Raw genomic sequence first — 20,973 nt, 5'->3', positions numbered from 1 at the left:
TATCTGATGATCTATGATTCAGCGGCCGTTGAGGGGCCAGCACTAGCGCCACATGAAATACGATGGATTCCAATGGAAAACGGTGTTGGGTTCGTGATTTACACTGAGGAGGCTGACAAGCTTCACTCGTATATAAACACTTCACTCCACACAGCCACTCATCCCAGCTAACAATATGGCAGCAAGATGCGGGGCACCAGGGTTTCCCGATGCTGAATTGGAGATTCTGCTCGACGCCCTGGAGGAGAGGTAGGCGACTCTTCACCCCTGTGTGGGAAGGATGCTGCTGCCACCGACGTTCGTCAGGGCTGGGCATAGGTGGCAGGGTCGGTCCATCACCGTGGGCAGCAACTTTCGGATCGGCCTTCAGTGCCGAAAGAAACTGCATGACCTCCTCAGAGCCTCCAGTGTGAGTAGACAGCACTTTGCCACTTTGCCGTCCCACACACCCATAACCCCATCCCTCCCATGCTCACATGGAGAGTGGACGAACCCTCATCCTGCACCACATGCTGGCACCCATTCCGGCTGTCAGGGCCGGTGCCCTGGCTACAGAGGCAACCATCCACCACCAGCTGGGCTGCATGCTTCAGAATTTCTACCATTGTGCGTCATCTGTTTCTCTCGATTACATGAGGGGTTGTCGCCGAGCATCCAGCAGGCGCAGGTGGATGATTCCAACCTCGTGCAGCCGCAGGAGATGGTGCTGAACATGCGTGGCACCCAGGCAAACATCGCACGGGTGGCATTGCGGTGGAGGCCACAATCTTGGTCATAGATTAACGTGCCCAAGGCCTGGGGCACTCTGTGCTGGTATTGGCCGAGACCCAGGACTGGGCTGTCCGCTCACCGTTAGCAATGTGCCAGAGATAGTTGGTCATTGCATCAGCGCTCCTGAACATGGTCCAATCACAGTGAGTCATGGCCGAGGGCATCTGCAGCATTACTCAAGCACTGGCCGACGTGGCCCAGACGTAAATGGAGCTCCCCACAGGGGAGTGTCAGAACACTTCAGCACCTGAGACTCCACCCGCCCCCACCCCCCTCCTCCTGTCTCTGGCGCATCTCATTGGCAGCAGGCATGAATAGGGCCGCACCTGGGGCACTTAAACAACAGCTTAGTCCTGGTCCCCCCAGAAGACGGCCGCAACACGGAACACAGGTCACAGGGCGGGAAACACAGCAGGCCGCCTACATAGATCATAGAATTTACAGTGCAGAAGGAGGCCATTCAGCCCATCGAGACTGCACCGGCTCTTGGAAAGAGCACCCTACCCAAGGTCAACACCTCCACCCTATCCCCATAACCCAGTAAGCCCACCCAACACTAAGGGCAATTTTGGACACTAAGGGCAATTTATCACGGCCAAGCCACCTAACCCGCACATCTTTGGACTGTGGGAGTAAACCAGAGAACCCAGAGGAAACCCACGCACACACGGGGAGGATGTGCAGACTCCGCACAGACAGTGACCCAAGCCGGAATCGAACTTGGGACCCTGGAGCTGTGAAGCCATTGTGCTATCCACAATGATTCCGTGCTGCCCCCATCCTGACGTATCGCCAGGGAACACACCTAGACATAGCTTTACGGCCCTTAAGGCCAGTGAACGGGACACCAGTTAAGTTGCCACGGTTGCAGAGAACAGTTTAGCTGATAGGAGCTAGGACACGAATCTTTGTGAATGTTTTCACAGTAAACCCTGGCGCACAAAGTAAAAACCTGCCTCGGTGCTCAGTCAGACGGGTTTGAGCGATGGGTTGGTCTACACCGGCTGCTTTGGGAGTGGATGTGAGTGCAGGAATGGGCAGACATTAGGGGTGCACTTGGCCCAGGGACCGTAGTTCATCTAGTGCTCACCGCTCCGGTGTCCAATACCCACTGTCCCACCATCCCAGGGTTTTAGTTCGACCTTGTATTGAATGGTCAGCTCGCATGCAGGCATCACCCAGGTGAGCGGTGGGAATTGCTATCGTGGGCAACAGTCAGGCATCTTCAAATGATGCGGAGCAACAGAGCTCAATGCAGTGTGGGTAGTCATCAATCACCATCCCATGGACGAGACCCGCTGTTTCTGCCAATCTAGAGCCCGCACCCATAGTGAGGTCGGTAGGAATTCTCGTGGTGGGTGCAAGCGGGAGCGGGGGAGCTGGCCAGTAGGGCGTTGGAGGTGAGGGGGGGGGGGGGGGGGGGTGCGGCTTTCATGCGCCTGGCCAGTCACCAACTTATTCAGTGAACCTGGAGGTGATCAGAGCGTCTTGTGAGCGTTGGTTCTGGGACACACGTGTCGTCCCGTATTTCCACGCACCCCATGTCCGGCCTAGCCCCGCCCACGCCCGCATCCTCCTCGTTGGTCGAGGACTGGCGTTAATCTCCTCCTCCACCACATGGCCCCTCTGCTGCGTGGTATTGTGGAAGATGCAGCAAGCCACCACGACATGAGCAACCCTCCAGTGCAATACAGGACGGCCCCTCTAGTGTGGACAGTGCACCGGAACCGCATCTTCAGGATGCCGAAGCGCGCTCGATCATGTCCCTGGGCGTGGCATGGGCATTGTTGTAGCGCGTCTCCGTGTCGTCTGTTGCCGCCAGATAGACGTCATCAGTCATGACCACAGAAGATAACCCCTAACCCCCAGGAGCCAATTTCGCAGCTGGGGGTGAGACTCGAAAATGCCAGGAACCGTCGAGTGTATGAAGCCGAAGGCATCGTGCACATTGCCCGGGTGTCGGCTGCAGAGGTGCATGATGCTTCCGTCATGGTCACACATCAGCTGCATTCATCGAGTGGATCCCATTTTGGTTTGTGAATATCAGCCGGCAATCTGCAGGTACCCGAAGGATGACATGTATTCCGTCGGTCATCCCCTGGACACAGGGTCTCTTGGCAATGGTGATGAAACACGCTGTCTGGTCATCTCGATGAGCTCGGTCATTGAGATGATGGACGTGCTGGGCCGACTGGGCATCTTTGGCCTCCGTGATGGCTGCGGATGCACCCTTGCACCGAACTCTCTGAGATCCCAGACAGGTCCCCACTTGGCACTTGGAGCGAACCTGTGGCTCAAACGTTCAGTGCGACCATCACCTTGATGGCCACCGGGAGCATGTGTTTCCCCTCCACCCCATCCATCCCCCAGGTCCAGTGCCATGCGTGCCATGATCTGGCAGATATGTGGTGTGGTCCCACTGCTCAGTCGCAGCCTTCGACTACATTCCTTGTCTGGAAACTCCTGGAACAGCAGGTACATCAGATACACATGAGGCCTCATGCGGTACCCATTTTGCACATCCTCCTCTTTGGCCTGTTGAGTAGCCACCTTTCTATCCTCGGCGGCTGCCTTCCGTTCCTCTGGGGCATGCTCCACTGCTGCAACCTCCACCTCCTCAAGCAGCTCCAGCTCGTACAGCTGCATCGCCCAGGGCTGTGGCGACTGGGAGATAGACCACCATTGCTGGTTGTATTCCGAGATGCATTATCTGCAGAGTATGAAATACCGACATGTAGGCATGGTGCGTATCCCCGTGAGAATACGTAATAGGGCAACACAAGATATACAATGTAACTACATAAGAATTGGCATCGGGTGAAGCATACAGGGTGTAGTGTTAATGAGGTCAGTCAATAAGAGGGTCATTTAGGAGTCTGGTGACAGTCTCGTAGCTCTCACGTCGTTAGTTCGATATAAATTAAACTTCCTTAAGTCCTTCCAGGGCAGGCACAAACAGATCAGATCTGGAAGTGGAAAATAGTTCGAAATCTGCCTTTTCACAGACCTACCAAGCGCAGTAAAGTAATGATGGAAAGTATTCTGGTGCAGCGGTTAGCACTGCTTCCTCACAGCTCCAGGTACCCGGCTTCAATTCTGGCCTCCGGTGACTGCCTCTTTTTAAATAAATTTTGAGCCCAATTGATTTTTTCCAATTAAGTGACAATTTAGCGTGGTCAATCCACCTACCCTGAACATCTTTGTGTTGTGCGGGTGAGACCCACAAAAACACGGGGAGAAGATGCAAACTCCACAGGGACAGTGACCCAGAGCCGGGATCGAAGCTGGAATCTCGGCACCGTGAGGTGGGAGTGCGAAACACTGCCCCACCTTGGTGCCCCCCCCCCCCACGTGACTGTGTGGAGTTTGCACTTTCTTCCCGTGTCTGCGTGAGTTTCCTCCGGGTGCTCCAGTGTCCACTCAGAGTCCAACGATGCACAGGTTAGGTGGATTGGCCATGCTAATTTGTCCCTTAGTGTCCAAAAGGTTAGGTGGGGCTTTGGGGATAGGGTGGTGGTATGGGCTTAAGCAAGGTGCTCTTTCGAAGGGTCGGTCCAGATTCTAAAACGTAATCGAGGCTGCATAGGTGGCTGGTCTAGCATAGTGGGCTCAACAGCTAGCTTGTGATGCAGAGCAGCGCCAGCAGCGCTAGTTCAATTCCCATACCGGCCTTCCAGAGCAGGCGCCGGAATGTGGCGACTAGAAGCTTTTCACAGTAACTTCGTTGAAGCCTACTTGTGACAAAAAGCGATTATTATTATTATTCTTTTGAACTTCCATTCAGATGCAGCAATTAAGAAACCTCGGCTGAGACACAGAAAGCACTGAACATCTTTCGTAACTGTGTGCACTGAAATTTTTCTTCTGAATTTCATAAACTATGATGTTGATCTTATTTCAGGGACACCTTGTCACCTGAAGGACAGAATTGTACCTTGTTCACAGATACAAGCTTCTTAAATTAATGTGAAGAATTTAGCTACCTGAAATACAGGAGAACGAACCAGAGGTTTCACTGTTATGCACTGGGATTCCTGATTCACACAGTGACCACGCACATAGAAACAGAACAGGAATAAGTAATTCAAGATCATTCCCTGAAAAGGTAGATCACTATGGTAAGTCTGGAGATGAACAAACATTGTAATTCAAACAGCTTAGCTTAATTATAAATGTAACTGTTGAATTGAAGAAAATCTCCGAAAACTGTGCTGGGCGGGGTACAGAATTAAAGACAGTTGACAGCTTATGAGAGCTACATTCATTTCTTATTAATATTGATACCTGTGGTGCTCATTAAGTTGCAATATTTCAGACGATGCTGATGAATTTTTTTCTCCCAGGTTTACTCTGATTAACGTGAGTCTCAATTTTAATAACAGAATTGCATATTAAAAACTCAATTAAGTCTGGTTTACGGAAGTAATACACAAAAGCTTTTCTGCATTATTAACTGACGGCGGCTCCGATACTGGGCACAAACTGCCGCCTTTATAAGCCAGAAAGAAAGCGATTAATTTAAGATTCCTTATTAAAGTGCATGCTGCAACGAAATTAGGACTTATTAAAAAAAAACACAATTGGATATTGCCGTGAGCCTCAATATTTTCCAGCTCCCGTTAATTTTGTTGGTGTGCAGCATAATTGTGGAAACGAAGCCATGTCTAAACTTTTCAGCGATACTGTTGATGAATTTGATTACATCTTTTGTCAATTCGGAACGTACCATACATTTGAAAAATGCGAACACTATCACGTCTCACTGGCAGCATTGTGTCTGGGTGTGTCTGTGAGTGAGAGTCTTTAGTGAGAAAGAGGGTGTGAAAGAGAATGTGCGAGAGAGCGAACGATTGTGTGAGGAAGTACATATCTTCAGGACAGATAGCTTGTGTGTGAGAGACAAATAGTGCGGGTTTGAAGGAGAGCTTTGACGTGAGTGTGTGTTTGTGAGAGAGAGTTTGTGGGTAAGACACTATTTATGTATGTGTGAGTTTCCGTGTGTGAGAGACAGTGCACTCTATGTGGGAGAGAGCGTGTGTGAGAATGTGTGAGAGAATGTACTCACGTGAATTTGACAGATTGTGCCTGTGCGGGAGAGTTTGTGCGTTTAAGAGTGCAAAGGACTGTATATGTGTGAGAGAGAAAGTCTGTGAGAGAGATAGATAATGTGTTTGCGTGCGTGTGTGAGTGATATGCCTGAGCGAAAGCCGGGATATGTATGTGAGAGACATTGTGTACGTGTGTATGAGTGTGAGTCCCTGAGTGAGTGCGATTGAGGGAGTGTGTGCTTCTGAGTGAGAGTGGCTGTATGTGAGAGAGATTGTGTGTTAGCGAGAAGGTGCGTCGGCAGAATCTGCGAGTGCCAGAGAGGTAGTGTGTGTGGCAGAGAGACAGCGAGAGTGTGAGAGTTCATGAGTGAGAGGGTGTGAGAGAATGTGGATCTGAAGCCCAGTGCGTGCATCTTACTGTGTGTGAGAGAGCGAATAGCCTATGTGCGTGAGGCTGAAAGAGAGTGTGTGATAAATAATTTGTGTTCGCAAAGGTATGAGTTTGTGAGAGTGAGTCTGTATGTGTAAGAGAGAGTGTGTATGTGAGAGAGAGAGTGTGTGTTAATGTGTTTGAGAGAATGTGTGAGAGAGCGGGGAAGAGTACGCGTGGGAATGTGGCTTAGAGAGAGCGAATGCGTGAGTTTGAAGAGCGATTGCATATAGGCAAGTGTGTGTTTGTGCACTTGTGTATGTTAGATTACGATTGTGTGTGGGTGTGTGAAGGAGTGTGACAAAGGGCGCGAAATTGTATGTATTTGTGTGAAAGAGAAAGCTTTTGCGTGGGTGCGGAAGGGAGAATGAATGTGTGAATGTGCGCGTGTGTGCATTTGTGTGTGAGAGAGTGTGATGTGTGAGGATGTCTGTTTGAATCACTCCCAGTCTCAATACGCAAAACAACACTGTTCACTGTACCTCGGCACACGTGACAATGAACCCAAATCCAATATTCTCAATCCCCCTCATACTCCCATACATACTCTCACCCACTCTCACAGTAAGCATATTACGCATTGGCAAGCCATGGGTTGGACAAACATTTAAATCTTTCACAGAAATGTAGTCTACTAACTTTGTGATCAGTGCTCTGACCGAGTCGGATCTCACGACAGCTTTTCCTTGATTGTGAACTTTCTAAAATAATTGACAATATAATTTTTTCAGAGATTAGGTTATTACGATATTATTTGGAGTGTGTGTCTGGTCATTGTCCAGTTAAGTCGTCAAACTAGCTTGTAGTTATTCATAGAATCCCTACATTGTAGAAGGAGGACAGCCGACCCCTCGAGTCTGCGAAAACCCTCCGAATACGCACCCTACCCATGACCACTCCCCCCCTCCCCCCTCTCCCTCTCCCCCTCCCCCCCCCCCTCCTCAACCCGGTAACATCACCTAACCTGCAACTCTTTGGCCACTAAGGAACAATATTTGGACTGTGGGAGGAAACCGGAGGACCCGGAGGAAACCCACGCAGGAGAGACACGGGGAGAAGATGCAATCTGTACTCGGACAGTCAACCAAGGCCGGAAGAGAACCCTGGACCGTGAGGCAGTAGTGTTAACCATTGTGCCAGCGTGTATGATATCAGAACAGACGCTTCTCTTTGGGGCGTTACTCTCACTTCCAGTTTGTTCTGAAATTGTGCTGAAGCTCAGGTCACTCACGTTCATATTGTCCGACATTAAAATGCTAACGCTTGATTCATTTATTCTAATTGATGCATCATTTCAGAAAGATTGTGAAAGTTAATTGACTTGCATCATTCCGCCCGAATAATTAAACAATTTAATTTCACATATCAGACTCTAGTTCTCCCAGCTAGTAAGTTCGATCCTGATTCAGATTTCTTGACGTCTGCGGGGAAACGTCTTTCAGTTCAGGCACAGGAGAAGTTCAGGTACAGAGCAAAACCCTCGCTCATGCCCGCGAATGCTCAGATCAAAACTTTCAATGGTGGAATTCACTGAACTATCAAGCACTCCGTATAAGTTACAGCGCTGCTTTGATCAAAAGTAAAACTCCCTGAACACTGTCTCACCAGATATTCCTCGTGGAGGGTTCAAACCGGCGTAGACATAAAGCTGGTCAGAGGGTGTGAAGTCTGTGGCGAGTAACTCAACTCCCAGCACCGTCGAAGACGCAAGTGAGGACTGTGATTTAATAACTTCCACTTGATTTAATGAGTGAAACTTCCCGAAAACTCAGGAAATTCAACATTTTCCAGGTCAAAAGAGCCCGGGAAATTAACACCCCCTCATCACTTAAACATTCACTCCACCTCCAACGCATTGCGCTAGCTGTGTGGAACGTAGACAAGATGCACGACCGTAACTCGCCAATACAGTTTCGACTGCACCTTCCAAACCAGCAAGCTCTACAACCTAGAATGACAAGGACAGCAGATAAAAAGGAACCACCACCACTTGGGCGTTCCCCTCCAAGTCCACACCATCCTGACTTAGAACTATATCGCCGTTCTTTCAATGTTGCCTGGTGAAAATCCTCCTTTGCTAATAGAATTGCCAGTGTATCTACCCTAGACGGAGTTCGGCGACTACAGGAGGCGTCATATCAACACTTTCTCAAAGGGAAACACGGGGTAGACAAAAAGTGCTGCCGTAGTCAACGAATGAAAATGAAATGAAAATCGCTTATTGTCACGAGTAGGCTTCAATGAAGTTACTGTGCAAAGCCCCTAGTCGCCACATTCCGGCGTCTGTCCGGGGAGGCTGGTACGGGAATCGAACCATGCTGCTGGCCTGCTTGGTCTGCTTTAAAAGCCAGCGGTTTAGCCGAGTGAGCTAAACGAACCGACCACCCCATGATATGATTAAAATTAAAATTATTTCTAATTTGTCTCTCTACTCTATCGCATGAAACAGGTCAAGGTCTGTTAAAAACGAATAAAAATAGAATAAAATGCCACCTGCATTGCATAATCGAACATTCCCAAACAGACACATCGCTGTTTAAAATAAGCAAAATCTCATTCTACAATCAATCGGTCAGTTCTGAATTGCTCTTTTTGCATGTCAGGAATCACATTTCTCAGGCGCTTGGTCAAACATGACGTGACCCTTTACATTCCAGATGCAAAACATTTTGACGAAATTAAATAAATTCCGCTCTCTGAAATACAAGCAGAAGAAAACAGAAGGGTTACCATCAATCATGAAGACGGCACTGTTGCTTCGCAGCGTCAGGGACCCGGGCTAGATTCCGGGCTGAGGTAACTGTCTCTGCATAGTCTGCACGTTCTTCACGTGTCTGCGTGGGTTTCCTCCCGGTGCTCCGGTTTACTCACATAAGTCCCGAAAGCCGTGCTTGATAGGTGAATTGGATATTCTGAAAGCTCCCTGAGTGTCACTGAACAGGCGCAGTAATGTGGCGACGAGGGGATTTCCACGGTAACTTCATAAGTGTTAAAGTAAGCCTACTTGTGCGGACAGACACTGCGTGGGGTTCCTCCGGGTGCTCCGGTTTCCTCCCACAGTCTAAAGATGTCCAGGTTAGATGGATTGGTCACGCTAAATTGCCCCTTACTGTCCAAAAAGGTTCGGTGGGGCTACTGGTGACGGGTATAGGTGGAGGCGTGGGGTGTTCATTCCAAGGATTGGTACAGATTCGATGGGCCGAATGTCCTCCGACTGCACTGTAAATTCGGTAGTAGGACAATTGGCCGAAAATCGAGGTCCCAGCGGATACATCTGTTCAATCTGTTAATTTCATTCAAACTCTGATTCTATTGGACCAATGGTCAATTTATGAGAATAATAATTGTATAACTTATTTTGAATTAAGCCTGTTTAATTTCAGAAGCCCTTTAGACGCTTTACTGTTTCTCCTTGTCTGTCTGAAATCCCGAAACAGCATTAGATGTAGCTACCCTTAAAATGAGCACATGAAATATTAGAGACTCAGCATAGTTTGATGTCCATAACAAAGACACTGTGACTGTGTAAGAATTAAACAAACTCGGAAACACTCACATTGAAACCTTATTGCCCACTGATTTGATATGAATTCATAATTAAATGTAACTAACAAAATCATCGTAGCGAACTACCTTATCGAATTTAACACTAATCTGTTTTACATTGAATTAAAAATTATATAATCCCTTTGATTTGTCACATCGCAACAATGAGAAGTGTACTTCAATTGTTGGCGCCATTTATTTTGACTTAACAAGCAGTAATATTATTTCCCCGTTAGTTGAATTTTACTCTATAAATATGAAAGCATATTTTTCCAGAAAGTAAAAATTTTTTCCGCCTGTAACATTTTGCAATAATAAAAGTTCAATGAAATGAACCTGACAGTTAAAAAATGTCAAAATATCAAACACTATGTGGAAAAATTCAAACATGTAAATGGCATTTACTCAAATTTGGTCATATTTTGGTATTTTACTTTTCAAAATTCTACCTGAACTGCTCTGCTTAAAACACACAAAGTTGTAATCTATGCATATTTCTGAACGCTTTGATAAATCATAAACTCCTATTCTCAGCACAATTTAGTTCCAACGTTGGTCTGGTTCGCATCACACTAATTGTTCTTTGTTCCCTGGTTGTCACATCACCCGTTAAAGCTGGCGTCGAAAACATAATTTGCAAATTGAGTTTAGATATTTTTCGTTCAATTTAATATTTAACAGGCGTTTAGCATGCGGTTCAGCTTTAGTCAATTTTTCCATTCTGTCTTCTCTTCTTCCTATAATTCTATCGTTTGTACAGCACAGCTAGGGGAAACGGCATGTCATTATTAACTGGAAAGCTCATTTAACCTTTTGTTCACAGGTCAATGTATTTGAATTTCAAGCTTTTACTTGCCAATCTCCAGCCAACCTCCCTGCAACTTTAATTCAATAATTTATTGACTCTTAGAAAACAGTTTGAGGGACGATAAACAACAATTATTTTACTATCCACCACCATTGGCACTGAAGCTGTGGTTGCGGCTGCACAGAAGTAATGTAATTACTGGCTAAATGTATTGCTAAAGTGTACTGCAAAACCTCTATCTGAATTCAAATGCAATGAGCGATAGACAATTTATTTAAAAAGTGAGCACAGTCGTGCATTCAGAACTTTTACTATGAAAATCCCCTCGTCGTCACACTCCGGCGCCTGTTTGGATACACTGATGGAGAGTTCAGAATGTCCAATTCACCTAACAGCATGTATTTCAGAACTTATGGGAGGAAACTGGAGCAACCGGAGGTAACCCACGCAGACACGGAGAGAACGTGCAGACATCCCAAGTGGGAATCGGACCTGGGACCCTGGCGCATTGAAGCAACAGTGATAACCACTTGCTACCGTGCGCCCTTGCTAAATGTGCTCAGTAGTAACCAAAATTTTGAAAGGACATTAAAGATTAATGATATTGGTAGCATGATCGCTTATTTGGTTATTTTTTTTTTATAAATGTTTTTATTCAGTTTTCATATTTTATATTGAACAAATTACAAATTGTTAGGAGAAAAAAAACAACAAACAAACACGCAAAAATTAACATACATATTTACAGGTAAGCATCTTCGTAGTAGTAACTGCGCCCGCCCCCCCCCCCCCCCCCCCCCCAACATGTTTATTTAGTTTGGTTTTGGGCCTTAGCTAGCCATCGAACCCCCGTACCGAACCTGTAGCCCCTCCCGCTACCTTCCCCCGACTATTCTTCCTCTTGTACATTGGCCACAAATAGGTCCCGGAACAGTTGCATGAATGGCTCCCACGTTCTGTGGAAGCCGTCGTCCGACCCTCGGATGGCAAATTTGATTTTCTCCATTTGGAGAGATTCCGAGAGGTCGAACAGCCAATCCGCAGCTCTGGGCGGTGCTGCTGACCGCCAGCCAAACAGGATTCTACGGCGGGCGATCAGGGAGGCAAAGGCAAGGGCGTCCGCCCTCCTCCCCAGGAATAGATCTGGCTGTTCTGAAACCCCGAAGACCGCCACTATCGGGCATGGCTCCACCCTCACTCCCACCACTTTGGACATAACCTCGAAGAAGGCTGTCCAGTACTCCACGAGTCTGGGGCAAGACCAGAACATGTGGGCGTGGTTGGCCGGGCCTCTTTGGCACCGTTCACATCTGTCTTCCACCTCCGGGAAGAACCTACTCATACGGGTTCTTGTTAAGTGGGCTCTATGTACCACTTTTAGTTGCGTCAGGCTGAGCCTTGCGCACGTGGAGGTGGAGTTGACCCTATGCAGTGCTTCGCTCCAGAGTCCCCACCCTATCTCCATCCCCAGGTCGTCCTCCCATTTCCTTCTTGTTGCGTCCAGTACGGTGTCGTCCCTATCTACCAGTCGGTCATACATGTCACTACAGTTCCCTTTCTCTAGGATACTTGCGTCCAGTAGGTCTTCCAGTAGTGTCTGTCGTGGCGGTTGTGGGTACGTCCTTGTCTCCTTTCGTAGGAAGTTTTTGAGCTGCAGGTACCGTAGCTCGTTCCCCCCAGCTAGCTGAAACTTCTCTGTCAGTTCGTCCAGTGTTGCGATCCTGTCGTCCGTGTATAGGTCCCTGACTGTCAGTGTCCCCCCGTCCTGCCTCCACCTTTTGAAGGTGGCGTCAGTCAGTGCTGGTGTGAACCTATGGTTGTTGCAGATGGGAGCCCTGTTCGACATTTTGGTCAGGCCAAGTTGCTGCCGCAGTTGGTTCCAGGATTGGAGGGTGGCTGTCACCACTGGGCTGCTGGAGTGTTTTTTGGGTGGGGATGGGAGTGCTGCCGTGGCGAGGGCCCGGAGGGAGGTTCCCATGCAGGAGGCCTCCTCCGCACGCACCCACTCAGCCTCTGGCTCCTGGATCCATCCCCTTACTCGCTCGGCTGTTGCTGCCCAGTGGTAGAATTGTAGATTCGGGAGGGCTAGCCCTCCCCTGGTTTTTGTTTTTTGTAAGACCTTCTTTGGGATCCTAGCATTTTTACCCCCCCATACGAACGCCATGATGAGTTTGTCCAGCGCTTTGAAAAAGGCCTTGGGGATGTAGATCGGAATGGATCTAAACAGGAAGAGGAACCTGGGCAGTACGTTCATTTTGATCGTCTGAACTCTCCCCGCGAGGGAGAGCGGGAGTGTGTTCCATCTTTGCAGGTCCTTTTTAACTTCCTCCGTCAGGCTGGTGAGGTTCCATTTGTGGATCCCTTTCCAGTCATGGGCTATTTGGATCCCCAGGTAGCGGAATTTATGTCGGGCTTGATTGAACGGCAGCCCCTTTAGTGCTGCCCCCCCCCCCCTTGCGGGTGTACTGGGAAGATCTCACTTTTGCTCATGTTGAGTTTGTAGCCCGAGAAGGCTCCAAACTCTTTCAGGAGCGCGATGATTCCGTCCATGCTGCTTTGTGGGTCCGAGATATAGAGGAGCAGATCATCCGCATAGAGTGAGACTCTGTGCTCTCTACCTCCCCTTCGGATCCCCCTCCAATTTTTTGCTGCCCTGAGCGCGATTGCTAGCGGTTCAATTGCTAGTGCGAACAGCAGCGGGGACAGTGGGCATCCTTGTCTGGTGCCCCTGTGCAGCTGGAAGTATTGGGAGTTGGTATTGTTGGTCTGTACACTCGCCATGGGTGCGTTGTACAGGAGCTTTACCCAAGCGGTGAACCCTGTTCCAAGCCCGAACCGCTCCAGTACCTCTATGAGGTATTTCCACTCGACTCTGTCGAAGGCCTTTTCTGCGTCCAGGGAGACGATCACCTCTTGTGTTCTCTCCCCGGAGGGGGTCATTATCACGTTCAGCAGGCGCCTGATGTTCGCGGTAAGCTGTCTACCTTTGACAAAGCCCGTCTGGTCCTCTGTGACCACCTCAGGTACACAGTCTTCTAGCCTCTTGGCTAGGATTTTGGCCAGTATTTTGGCGTCTGCATTCAGCAGAGATATGGGTCTGTATGACCCACATTCCGTTGGGTCTTTGTCTTTCTTAGGTATCAGCGAGATTGAGGCCTGTGCTAACGTGGGTGGCAATGTGCCCCTAGCTAGCGAGTCTGTGAACATCTCCCGCAGGTGCGGGGCCAGCGCTGTCGCAAATTTTTTGTAGAAGTCCGCCGGGAATCCGTCCGGTCCCGGCGCCTTCCCCGCCTGCATGGAGCTAATGCTGTCCATGATCTCTCCCAGTGCTAGTGGTGCTTCCAGATCCCGTTTTCTGCCCTCTCCCACAACTGGTATGTCCAGTCCGTCAAGAAACCGGTTCATCCCAGCCTTCCCCGTTGGGGGCTCTGAGGTGTACAGCTCTTGGTAGAAGGCCTTGAAGGTTTTGTTAATCCTCTCTGGTTCTGTTTCCAACGTGCCTCTGGTATCTCTGATTTGCGCAATTTCTCTGCTGGCTGCCTGCTTTCTCAGCTGGTGGGCCAACAGGCGGCTGGCTTTGTCTCCGTGTTCGTATAGGGCCCCGCGTGCCTGGCGGAGTTGGTGTACTGCTTTCCTGGTGGAGAGCAGGTCAAAGTTCCTTTGTAATTCTTTCCTCTCCGCCAGGAGTTCTACGGTCGGGGCCTCGGAGTATTTATGGTCTACCTCCAGTATGGAGTCGACCAGCTTCTGCCTAGCCACCCTTTCCTCCCTATCTCTTTGCGCTTTGTAGGCTATGATTTCCCCTCTTAGTACGGCCTTAAGCGCTTCCCAGAACGTGGAGGGTGAGACCTCCCCGTTTTGGTTGATCTCAGTGTACTCCGCTATGGCCCGCGCTATCCTTTCGCTGAAGGCCTTGTCAGCTAGTAAGGCACCGTCCAACCTCCATTTGGGGCGCTGGGCCCTTCCCGTCTCTAGCCGCACATCCATGTAGTGTGGGGCGTGGTCTGATATCACAATTGCGGAGTATTCCACCTTGTCTATCTCTGGAAGCACCGTTTTCCCCACCACAAAGAAGTCAATTCTGGTGTACACGTTGTGTACTGGGGAGAAGAAAGAGAATTCTTTCTCCCCCGGGTGGGCGAATCTCCAGGGGTCTACTGCTCCCATCTGCTCCATATAGTGACTGAGTTCCCTTGCCATGTTTGAGGTTTTCCCCGTTCTGGGGTTTGATCTGTCCGTCGTTGGGTCCTGTACACAGTTGAAGTCCCCCCCCATGATTAGTCGGTGCGTCGCTATGTCCGGGATTTCTGCCATGGTCTTTTGGATGAAGCTCGTGTCGTCCCAGTTGGGCGCATACACGTTAACTAGGACTACCGGCGCCCCATCCAGGGCCCCGCTGACCATGACATACCGTCCCCCTGGGTCCGTAACCGTCTTTGTCGCCCTAAACATTGTCCTCTTGCCAATCAGGATCGCCACCCCCCTGGCCCTTGCCCCATAACAGGAATGATAGGTTTGTCCCACCCAGCCCTTTCTTACCCGCAGTTGGTCCTGCTCCCTCAAGTGCGTCTCTTGGAGGAAGACTATGTCGGCCCTCATGTTTCTAAGGTGGGTGAGGACTCTAGATCTCTTCACTGGGCCATTAAGTCCCCTTACGTTCCAGGTGACTATTCTGGTGGGGGGCTTCTGCCCCCTTGCTCCTGTGGGGTTAACCATATTTGTCCGGTGGACGCGCCCCTGCCCTCTGGGGTTTCCCTTTGTTAGGGGGCCGTCCAGGATGTCCACTATCACTGCTCTCCCCATGCGGTCGGGTCCCTGCGCTCCGGGGTTCCCCCTTGTCCCGGGGACACCCGCCATGGCCGTCCACTGTGTGTCCGCCACGCGGGTAGCCCCCTGCACTCCGGGGGGCCCCTTCACCCACAGACCGTACTGGGTGGGTGTTTGCAGCAGTTCCCTGTTTCGAGCCCTTGTCTGTGGCACTTTGTGGCCCTATTCCCTTTCTGGCCTCTTTTGTCCCTTCGTCCCTGCATTTCCCCTCCCTGGTCTCTCGCCCCCCGAGTGCCCCCCCCCCCCGCTCTATCCCTTTCGGGGATACCCCTGTGTACCCCTCCATTGCCCCTCTCTCCCCCATTCCTGTCCCCATTTGCTCTCCCACCTTTGATGGGTGATCCCCCCCCTCCCCTGCCTGGCGCCTTCCCCCCTGTTGGGGGTGCGCTGCGGCCCTGCTCTGTTGCGCGCCCCCTTCGCTAGCTTTCCTGCTAGCACGGTGGCTCCCCGCTCGGAGGTTGCTGTCCCCCTTCCCCTCTCCCCTCTCCAGTACTCCCGTTCCCTCGTGCCGGGGCCTGGCCTCCCACCTGGAGCGGGCCCTTGGGCATTGGGTTGTTTTTCCTGGGTGCTCCTGCCAGGGGGGAGGGGGCTGGCTTTGCCTCGCCCCTCCCCACCCCCCCGTCGGCATGACGTATCTCCTTGCCATGGGCCCCTCGTCCCTACTTCCCATGGCGTTTTTCCAGCCCGTGCTCCTCAACGAATCTATTCGCCTCGGCAGGGGCTGTAAAGAAATATTCCTTGTGTTGGTATGTGACCCAGAGTTTTGCTGGGTACAGCATACCAAAACGTACTTTGTTCTTATAGAGAGCTGCTTTCGCTCTGTTGAACTCCGCCCGTCTCTTAGCTATGTCCGCTCCAAAATCCTCGTAGATTCTGATGGCGTGCCCGTCCCAATTGCAGGCTCTATTCTCCTTGGCCCAGCGCAGGATTGTCTCCCTATCCCGGTACCGGTGCAGTCTGGCTATAACTGCTCTCGGTTTTTCCCCTTCCTTGGGCTTCGGGCGCAGTGACCGATGAGCTCTGTCCATTTCCGGTGGGGTGGGAAAAGTTTCCCGCCCCACCAAGGAGCCCAGCATCGCAGCCACGAATGTTGTGGGATTTCTACCCTCTATCCCCTCTGGCAGGCCCACTATCTTAATGTTTTGCCTTCTCGAGTTGATCTCCTGGTCGTCTACCCTGCCCTTCAGGCTCCCCTGTGTTGCACTCAGTTTCGCCATTTCCCTCTCCAGGGACATGACCCGGTCGCTCACGTCAGTCGCTGCCTTCTCCAGCTCTTTAATGGTTGCCCCGTGGGCTTCCAGTATCTTCCCTTGGGCATCCACTTTCTCCTCCATTCTGGTCAGAGCCTGCTGCACCCCTGACATGGCCCTGGTCATTGCTGCCTGTGCTGCGGCCTCTGTGTCTGCTTTTAACTCTGCCTTGATTGCCTGCAGCTGCTCCCTCACCACCTCTGCAATGGCTTCCTTCCAATTCACGCCCCCCTCTAACCCCAGGGGAGAGGTTGCCCGCCCGTCCAGCCCTTTTGGATGCGGCGATACATTCTTCCCGCTGCTTCGCGTGTTGACTCGTTCGCCCAAGCTGGTTTGCCCTTTGCCCCGTCCACCTCCGGTGCCCCCTTTCTCTTGGGTCCCTTCTGGCATTTTTTTCTCCCCCTTCCCCTTCATCGTTTCTTCTCTCCTTGTTCTTCTTTTCCCCCTTTTCCGCACCCTATTTTAATTTTATTTATATATATATAAAAATATATGTATATATTTTTTTTTTTTTAAATGAAAAATTTATTTCCCCCCTTCTTTCCTTTACCCCTTTATTTCACCCCTTTTCTCTTTACCAGTTTTCTTTTGGGTTTTTATTTTAAAAAAAAGAACAGAAATATAAGTCTCTTTTTTCTTTTGTTTTCTCTCTCCACTCGCCCAGGAGAGAGAGAGAGAGTCCCCCTTTGTCCTTGCCACGTGGTGGTCACTGCAGTTGGGGGGAGGGGGAGGGGCGAGTGGGGCTGCTGGTTGGGGGGTTGGGGGGGGGGGGGGGTTTGTGTCCCCGCTGCTGGTTGGGGGGGGGGGGGGGGGTTGGTGTCCTCGCTGCTGGTTGGGGGGGGGGGGGGGGGGGGTTGGTGTCCTCGCTGCTGGTTGGGGGGGGGGGGGGGGAGTTGGTGTCCCCGCTGCTGATTGGGGGGGGGAAGGTGGTGTCCCGCTGCTGGTTTGGGGGGGGGAAGAGGGCCCGCCGCTACCGCACCGTTCCCGGCCCGCGTGGGGGGGGGGGGGGGGGGGGGGGGGGGGGAGAGGGGTTGGACCTGCCGCTGCTGGGCCTCCCTGTCGCCGTCGCTCCTCGCCTCCGCCTTCCGCCGCCGCCCGCTCCTCCTCAGCTGCCGCCCGCTCCTCCTCCGCTTCTCCTCCGCTTCTCCTCCGCTGCCGCCCGCCGCTGCCGCCCGCCGCTGCCGCCCGCCGCTGCCGCCCGCCGCTCCTCCGTTGTCGCCCGCTCCTCCGCCGTTGCCGCCCGCTCCTCCTCCGCCGTTGCCGCCCGCTCCTCCTCCGCCGTCCGGCCTGTCGGGGGGGTTCCTTCCTGGCGCTTGCGGGAGCCCCTCTCCCTGCGACCTCCTCGCTCGCCGCCCGGAAGTCGAGTCCTTATTTGGTTATTAAGGAGCGATGTTAGTGCATTATATTTGTTTAGATTATATTCATCTTGGCCGACAATTTGAAAACTTGTTTATTATATATTTTGTGATTGCAGTAACGAACAATGTTCTGAAGGAGCATTGCACGCACATGTCACGTTTATAGTTTCCTCTTACGATTCAAAAAATCCCTTTGAAAATTAAATAGGTTGTTTTGGAAAAAATATTCCAATTGATCAGTAGATGGTTTAGTTTAACTTGCAATTATCAGTTAAGTTTAAAATTGCCGCAACATATCTTTACATGTTTATTTGTCTTTATTGAAACCTGCCTGTTTTCTCTCTTCAATTGTATTCAAGCAGTTTCAAAAAACGGAGAGTTTTCTTTAAATCTCAAAACATGCCGTCGACTTTAAAAAATGCCGAAACGCCAAACCCTTTCACAAATTTGAAACGTTCACAGCAGGAAACAACCAAATCACATCACGGAGGAGCTGAAAATCGTTTCATGGAGACATAGCTCAATTATCCGAAAACTTCCAATCGAATCAAATATATCATTGCCGAAAAAGCCCAATATCGAATCCAGACAACCCGCTCATTGCCAAACAATTTAATGTTTAAATATACATAAATATGGAATAGAACATAGAATTTACAGTGCAGAAGGAGGCCATTCGGCCAATCGAGTCTGCTCAAACCCTTGGAAACAGCACCCCACTTAAGCCCCACACCTCCATCCTACCCCCATAACCCAGTCCGACCTTTTTTGGACATAAGAGCAGTTTAGCATGGCCAATCCACCTAACTTGCACAACTTTGGACTGTGGGAGAAACCGGAGTACCCGGAGGAAACCGACGCAGACACGGGAAGAACGTGCAGATTCCACACAGACAGTGGCCCAAGCCGGGAATTGAACCTGGGACCCAGGCGCTGTGAAGCTACAGTGCTAACCACTGTGCTAACGTGCTGCTCTATGAATGACAGCATCATCATTACTAATATACAGCACATGTTCAGTAAATCCATTTTGAATCTTGAAAGCATTAATTCTTTATTTTGTTATGTGCCAGATATATTTAAAAAGGTAATTTTTGCAGTCGATGGCAATATCTTCAACCATCAGATATTACTGAAATTAAGTATTGTGCCAATGCCAAATTGTATAACAGAGGTTCAGCATTTAAAGTAAACCGGTCACACAGTACTGAGCAGAAAAACAACAACACCTCAATAACCAGGGACTGAATCACAGAACTGTATCTTTTGTCAAAAACCAATGGAATAGGGCAGCGCGGTAGCATTGTGGATAGCACAATCGTTTCACAGCTCCTGGGTCCCAGGTTCGATTCCGGCTTGGGTCACTGTCTGGGTCACTGTCTGTGCGGAATCTGCACATCTTCCCCGCGTGTGCGTGGGTTTCCTCCAGGTGCTCCGGTTTCCTCCCACAGTCCAAAGATGTGCGGGTTAGGTGGGTTGGCCATGATAAATTGCCCTTAGTGTCCAAAATTTGCCCTTAATGTTGAGTAGGGTTACTGAGTTATGGGGATAGGGTGGAGGTGTTGACCTTGGGTAGGGGGTAGGGTGCTCTTTCCAAGAGCCGGTGTTGACTCGATGGGCCGAATGGCCTCCTTCTGCACTGTAAATTCTATGAATAATTAATACAATTTTCAGCAGAATCACATGTAAAATTACAACAAAAAACACAGTACAGAATCCGCCAAACAAGCATTTGAATGGACGACGGAATAGAGTAAAATACAAAAGAGACTCAAGTAAATCACTTGCAGAATAATTGTATGTTTCTTACCTGCAGTCACCGTCACCATAGTTCCTTGTCCCCAATGGCCCAACGTATTGCCATCCAATCCCACCGCTGGAGATGCACAGTAATAGATGGCGGTGTCTTCCGTCTCCAGGTTCTTCACGACCGCCAAGAAGATCTTGTTTGAAGTGTCCAATGACGAAATAAATCGATTATCAATTCCTGGCGCAGCGCTGCTGCTTGATGAACCATAGTGGTTCAGCAGCCACTCCAATCCCTGTCCAGGAACCTGCCGGACCCAGTGCATGTAATTGCTACCGGGATCGAAGCCGCTGGTTTTACAGGTTAGTGTCAGGGAGCCTCCGGGACGCCCGGTCTCTGCCTCTGGCTGAGTCAACACAACATCCGACTGGACACCTGTAAAAATATATCAAAAAGCCCGAGGATTAATGCTGGTGAAATGATTGGTGACTCTGGAACATTCCAGAGAGAGACTAACACTGAGACAGTAACAGTGAGAGACTTGGACAATAAGAACTACTCACGGGATAAGAAAGTCAGCAACAAACTGAGAGAAATGGCCCACCTCATCCTTCTGGCCATTTGGGGGAAATGGTTGTGTCAGGAACTCAGTGAACAAACCAGCTCCCGGACTGTTGGATTCGGGTCCCAGTGAGCGGCATTTAAATACCCGGCAGAAGGGGGCGGCTTTCCAGGCGCCGCCTGTTGATTCCCTGGTGGAGGCGGCGACTGGATCCACGTCCCACCTTCCACAGCGAAAAGAATTGATTCAGAGATTTATAGTAGGTTATTATTAAAACGGAGAGTTTATCTGAATCGGGGTATTTGTATGGCTGATTGTTTTCTAGGTGATGTTTCCAATGGTTCTAATGGTGAAATAACATTGAGCATCTGTTAATAAAAACGAATTCCATTGTAGGGGCTGGTTTAGCTCACTGGGCTAAATCGCTGGCTTTTAAAGCAGGCCGGCAGCACGGTTCGATTCTCGTACCAGCTTCTCCGGATAGGCGCCGGAATGTGGCTTTTCACAGTAACTTCATTGAAGCCTACTCGTGACAATAAGCGATTTTCATTTTCATTTCAATTTAGTCCTTTATTTCTACTCTCCAACAGAAAGTGAAGAACATGAACAGACTACATTATAATATG

General features: G+C 50.1%; 1 gene segment (V, D, J or C); it reads right to left on the bottom strand.

Moving 5' to 3' along the window:
• The window catches only part of LOC119961274, a 44,529-nt gene extending 24,419 nt beyond the window's left edge, over window positions 1-20,110 (bottom strand). The window contains 1 exon segment of the C gene segment in view: window positions 19,849-20,110. Coding sequence covers window positions 19,849-20,110 — 262 coding nt within the window.
• Between the last annotated feature and the right edge of the window lie 863 nt (window positions 20,111-20,973).

Source organism: Scyliorhinus canicula, unplaced genomic scaffold, assembly GCF_902713615.1.
Source record: "Scyliorhinus canicula unplaced genomic scaffold, sScyCan1.1, whole genome shotgun sequence".
Taxonomy (NCBI): domain Eukaryota; kingdom Metazoa; phylum Chordata; class Chondrichthyes; order Carcharhiniformes; family Scyliorhinidae; genus Scyliorhinus; species Scyliorhinus canicula.
The sequence above is the reverse complement of the archived record's forward strand: the minus strand, read 5'-3'. Positions and strand labels throughout refer to the sequence as shown.